This window comes from Calonectris borealis, chromosome 8, assembly GCF_964195595.1.
Source record: "Calonectris borealis chromosome 8, bCalBor7.hap1.2, whole genome shotgun sequence".
NCBI classification, from domain to species: domain Eukaryota; kingdom Metazoa; phylum Chordata; class Aves; order Procellariiformes; family Procellariidae; genus Calonectris; species Calonectris borealis.
In genome coordinates, this window is record NC_134319.1 from 26,249,125 (window position 1) to 26,255,207 (window position 6,083).

Below are 6,083 nucleotides of genomic sequence, written 5' to 3' on the forward strand. Positions count from 1 at the left end.
GGCAAACCGCATCCTGGGGTGCATCAAACACAGTATAATCAGCCAGTCAAAAGCGGTGATTATCCCACTGTATTCAGCGTTGGTGCGGCCTCACCTTGAGTGCTGTGTGCGGTTCTGGGCCCCACAATTGAAGAAGGATGTGAAGGTCCTTGAATTTGTCCAGAGGAGGGCAACAAAGCTGGTGAAAGGACTGGAAGGAATGTCCTCTGAGGAGCAGCTAAGGACTTTGGGTTTGTCTAGTTTGGAGCAAAGGAGGCTGAGGGGTGACCTCATTGCTCTCTCCAGCTTCCTGAGGAGGGGAAGTGGAGAGGGAGGTGCTGATCTCTTCTCCCTGGTATCCAGGGATAGGACATGTGGAAATGGTTCAAAGCTGCACCAGAGGAGGTTTAGACTGGACATTAGGAAGCATTTCTTTACCGAGAGGGTGGTCAAACACTGGAACGGGCTTCCTAGAGAGGTGGTCGGTGCCCCAAGCCTGTTGGTGTTTGAGAGGCATTTGGGCAATGCCCTTAATAGCATGCTTTATCTTTTGGTCAGGCAGTTGGACTAGATGATCGTTGTAGGTCCCTTCCAACTGAAAATAAAATATTCTATTCTATTCTATACGGAATGCTTCCCTAACTGCTCCTAGTTAAGATTTCATTTTGCAGTCTTGCATTTCAGCTACCCCAAGGCCAATCAGAGCTGCATCATGGTGGTTATATGAGTGCTAGTGATGTTTATCGTAACTGTATCTGTCAATGTTCATGTTAAAATAGTTATTCAGTTCTTATCAATGCTTGTTTAGGATGGAAAAAGGGAATTTAGGGAAAAATCTGAAATAAATAAATAGAAAGGTACTTTAATTTTCAACAGAGGTGGTTCCGAGCAAAAATGCAACAAAAGAGATTTCTAAGAGATTATCAAAGAATCATTCAATTACAACATGTGATTCGAGGCTGGCTAAACCACAGAAATGATGCAGCAACCGTAATCCAGCGAAATGTACGAAGATTCCTTGCCTGCAGACGTAGGAGAAAATTTGCAGTTGGAATAATTAAATTTCAGGTAAATGACTCTTGTAAGAAAATGACAATTTTTTTTTTTTTTAAATTTTATTTTTGCTTTTTCATTTTTTTCTCTCATGCGTTTTTGGGAAAAGGAAAGATATTTACTTTGGTAGTTGAATTTATCAGTTAAATTGCAAGCCAAGTCAGCTTCAGTTTAGACATCAAAGCTAAATGCAAACAGATCATGAAGTAATATTAAGCAGATACTGGTTGAGGTGACTTAGGTGAGAGTGTGTGGAGTGTATATGCATGCTTGTTTTGGTCTTTTGTCTTGAAAATCCAGTATTTGGAAGATAAAACACTGAATGGTAATTACTTAAAAATTAATAACCAAGGTAATTAAATACTTTGTCAGACTTGTGTAAAATTGATTTGGAATAGTAACGGAAGTTCTATTGTCTTTTGTTCACAACCTTTTTTCTGTTTGTGAAATTCCATAGGCATTGTGGAGAGGATATTTTTGGAGAAAGAGTAATGACACAGCAAAAACTAAAGCTTTAAGACGCAGTTTAGAAAAGGCTAACGAAAAAAGCAGAGAAGAAAACAAACTGTGCAACAGAACTGCAATTGCTATTGAATACCTTCTAAAATACAAACATCTCTCTTATATTCTTGCAGCATTAAAGCATCTTGGTCAGTATTTTGTTTTATTATAACTGATAGATTTCCAGGATGATAGAAACTGGAATTTTTCAGCTGAGAAGAGTTCATAATGATATTTAGGCTTTCTGTATGACTGTAAAATGTGAACATGTTAGAGAGTATGTTTTGTTGTTTTTTTTTTTCCCCAGACTAAAATTAGATTATTGATTCAAGAACAACATTAAAATGGTTATGTAGAGAAAGGAAATGCTGTATGATTGCTCTGATTTTCTGGCAGTCCTATTAATACTATGCCTTACATAAGTCAATTATATTTACTATCAGTATATGTTCTCTGTGGATTGTTTTGTCTGCTTAATTTTTAGTCTGGAATATTAAAACTATTAATTTAGAAATATTTGTTTAAATCAATAATTGCGGTTTCTACTTCTTTGCGCTTCTACTTAAAAATAAGAGAAACCCCTCGTTTGCAATTAAATTGCTTGAGCTTCACAGTTTTCTTTATTTTTTTTTCTTTAATTATCATAGAGGTGGCTACCAGGCTGTCCCCGCTCTGTTGTGAAAATATGGCCCAGAGCAGAGCAATCTTCACTATTTTTGTTCTGATCCGAAGTTGCAACCGGAGTGTTCCATGCATGGATGTGATCAGATATTCAATCCAGGTTCTACTTAATGTTTCAAAGGTAACTTTAATATGTTCTTTTGCAGGTTTATAAGCTGTAGACTACTTTATTGTAGTATTTATTTATCCACAAAATTTCTGAATAAATATGAAACAACAAAATTAATAGTTTTGAATAAAAAAACAGTTTCTGAATTTTAACTATGTTATTTTGAAACCAATTATCTACTTTGTAATAATTATGGTTTAATTTTCCTTTTGGCAAAAGAAAATGATTTCATGGGCTTAAAGTAATAATTTTACATTTAACTATACATTGCAAGGTATCCCGAGTATTGCCTGAAACTGTGTAGAAATGCATAAAATCGTGTAGAAATGCAAAACTGTAGTAGTTAGGATAAGCTATGAAGTTTTTTTAAGGTAGAAATGTGTATGTTCCAGAAGACAGGGTACTCTTCCAAATTCATGTCATAAAAGAGACTATATTTACACTTTTTGATTTCTTACAGAACTGATTATTTTCATAAATACTTAAAGCTGCGTTAGTACTGTAGCAGTACTGTATTTATTGACTACGGATTGATTGTGCTAGAGTTTTTTACTTTGAAATTTAAAATATTTACTAAACATATTTTTTTGATCTTATATCCATCCTACAGCATTTACATTCAAATACTTTTATTTCAGGAAAAAAATTTAACATTTAGGCTAAACTTATTTTTAAATTTCTCTAAACTTATTCTAATTTATTCTTCTATTTAAATGTAAAATCAGATTCTACAAGTTTCTAAACAAGGGGTGAAGCACAAAGGGTAGCTTTTTGTAACCTGTTACAATGATGTAACATACAGAAGTGATTTTTATCACTTGGATGCCAGATCAGCTACAAATTTAATCTAGGGGACAATATGGATTTTGCTTTTTTCTCTAACCTGAAAGGTATTTTAAAGATCTGTTTGTATAAACTCTCCTGTTTCTTTTTTGTATAACAGTATGAAAGAACTACTCAAGCAGTTTATGAAGTAGAAAATTCTATAGATACGTTACTAGACCTACTGCAAATGTACAGAGGGAAAGCTGGGGACAAAATTTCAGAGAAAGGAGGAAGCATTTTCACAAAGACCTGTTGTTTGTTGGCCATCCTTTCAAAGGACTCAAAAAGAGCTTTGGTAAGACTTAAATGTTTTGGATTTAATAATTTGATTTAACATGCTTTTCTGGCATGTTTTGGTGGTGTTTGTAATTTTTTTTTCTTTCCCTTTCTACATACCTATTATGGCTGTAATATTAATTATGACTAAACTCTGATTAAAAAAAATGCATTTCCAAGGCAGTGAAAACACTCATTATTTTGTGCTTTGTATGCCCTGGTCACCCAGAGCTATTCAATAAGACATTGAGGTTCTGATCCTGCAATCCTTGCAATATCATGATATTGCAATCCCTACTTTCCACAGGCTTCTGATGACTTTCTATCAATTGCTTAGCATTAGATATAGTTTAGTTGCCACTTAATTAACTTTTATTCCGTTTCTGAAAGTTTACTGTTGCTTTTCAGGTAAAGTTAAGATCTTTATTGTCAATAACAACTGGCAATATAATTGTCCATGACTTTGTGTTGACATACTCTATTGTAAAAGAGACATAGCCTGTTTCTGAAAGAAATTTCCTTTGTTCATGCTTATTGCTAGAATCCCTAATAAGGTTATTAGGGTAATCTGGGTTCTAAGCTATAAATTCACTAGCTGTTTATCCATCAGATGTAAGCACATAAGTTAACCAGTCACCTCTGACCATTGCATTATTCTTTCGTTGCTATGAAGATGGGTACAAACACTAATTTGTCTCTCTGTACCAATCATTGAAGGCATATGCCAATGATATATGTAAAAATTGGTTTTAATGAGAAATTAGTAAAATCTGACTTGTAAGAGCTTGAATTTTCCGAGATCTCAAGTCACATACCAGTTGTTAAGTATTTTGAAAGTATTAGACCACTGACTTGTTGTAGCTCTGCTGGCTTTAAAATGATTTCACTGTACTTGTGGGTAGAAGTTCAGCTTAAGTTATAAACATGCATTTTCATTGAATAAAACAGATTTCTTGATTTGTTAGGTTGCTTTCAAACTTGTAGTATTAACTGTGTACTGTTTTCATCTTTTCTCAGGAAATCCGGAGCATACCAAGAGCTGTCACTTCCATTCAAAGCCTATATAAACTTACAGCTCGTAAACACAAAATGGATGCAGAGAGAACACTTGTGAAGCAGAAAACAAACACTTTCTTAAGTGGAACTTCCTTTGTTCCAGTAACTCCTCTAAGAATAAAAACAGTTTCAAGGTAAGAGCTTAAAAATTAGTCTGCTGTTTTGGCTGTGGCAATATAATATTTTAATGACAAGCCACTAATATTTTCACAGAATTAAACCAGACTGGGTTTTGAGGAAAGATAACATGCAAGAAATTGTGGATCCTCTGCAAGCAATTCTGATGGTGATGGATACACTTGGTATTGCCTGCTACTGAAATGTAAATGATGTATATGAAAATGTATTTGTACAGTATGTATGAAGTAGACAGCTAAATGATTTTGAAAGAAAGCAAATAAGTGTCAAGCTACCCTTAAAAATGTTTTTTCAAATTGCAATTAACATTTTTGTAACTTTTTTGTGTTGTATACAGCTTTTTTTGTACTACTACCAAAAGCATTTGTACAATAAAATAATAAGCCCTGGAAATTTCACTAGTGCAGTAATGTATTATTATTATTATACAACTGTGAATCTTACAAATAGCCTGGTATTCCTTGCTCTGATTAAATATTGTAGAATGCTATTAAAAACAACTGTTTGTGTGGGACAGTTATGCTGGCTTGTCTGATCTGGAGAGGTATAGGTAGGAAGGGAGGCATAGTCTGTGGATTTCAAAACTGGCTACTGTTTTTTGGCGAGCTTGAGTTTACTTTCTAGTAAGGTATTGAGGGATCATGTGTGACTGTAGGAAAAAAATTTTTTTATAATTCACATTTTTTTTTAAATACTACAAGATTATGATGGAACAACGTGATGTTGTAAGGGTGAATTTAGAAATTCTGACCTGGTATTTTAAGGGAGGTGATTTGTCAGTGCTTTCTTCCTATCAAGTGAGCAGTACATACAAGCATGCATCTCATGATGCTGAATAGATGGTGTTCATCACAGCATCTCCCTTCAATTCTGTTCTCTTGTGCCTTGGAATTGCATTTTCTTAGAGCAAGGCCAAGAAAATGAAACCTGTAAAATTATACCCTCCCACCCTGAAATTTAAACATTATGCCTCCCAAGGGTGGAACATGATGCTAAATCAACTGGTAGCCATTAGTCAGGTGATAATGCATTGTAAATGAGGTTCTATTTTTTTTGTTTGTTTGAAAAAAGACTCAAAAGGGTCTAGCTGTATACAACAAAACCCAACAGACCGGTAATAGTAGTGGCTATGTTCTTAGTGTAAGAGCCTCCAGAATGAATAATATATAGAATGCAACTGACTGGTTATATGGGGGTAGGCTGGAGGAGGAGGCTGGAGAGGGGAAATTCTCTATTTCCTCTTATTTCAGCCAAGGTAAATAATCTGATAACAGAATGCCCTTTAAACTTGGAACTCGGGAGGTTCTGAGGGGAACAGTGTTCAATTTGTTTAAATTGTTCCATAAGCTTGTTGCCTGGTTTCATTGTAAAATGATAAATTCTGTCCTCTTTACTGATGTAAAGTATGCCAAATGGAAGCTGAATTCTGCAAGTCCAGTGTTAGGGTATTTGGAGAACTAAAATA

The 6,083-nt window shown here is 34.7% G+C and overlaps 1 protein-coding gene across 1 annotated transcript in view; it reads left to right on the plus strand.

The window, feature by feature from the left end:
- Positions 1 to 5,016, plus strand: part of ASPM (assembly factor for spindle microtubules) — a 28,505-nt gene extending 23,489 nt beyond the window's left edge. Inside the window, exons 24-29 of the mRNA XM_075157000.1 lie at positions 856 to 1,047; positions 1,490 to 1,682; positions 2,181 to 2,335; positions 3,267 to 3,443; positions 4,442 to 4,614; positions 4,694 to 5,016. Of these exons, the coding sequence (XP_075013101.1) occupies positions 856 to 1,047; positions 1,490 to 1,682; positions 2,181 to 2,335; positions 3,267 to 3,443; positions 4,442 to 4,614; positions 4,694 to 4,799 (996 nt within the window). The 3' untranslated portion in view covers positions 4,800 to 5,016. The remainder of the gene's footprint in view (positions 1 to 855; positions 1,048 to 1,489; positions 1,683 to 2,180; positions 2,336 to 3,266; positions 3,444 to 4,441; positions 4,615 to 4,693) is intronic.
- The last annotated feature ends 1,067 nt before the right edge of the window (positions 5,017 to 6,083 follow it).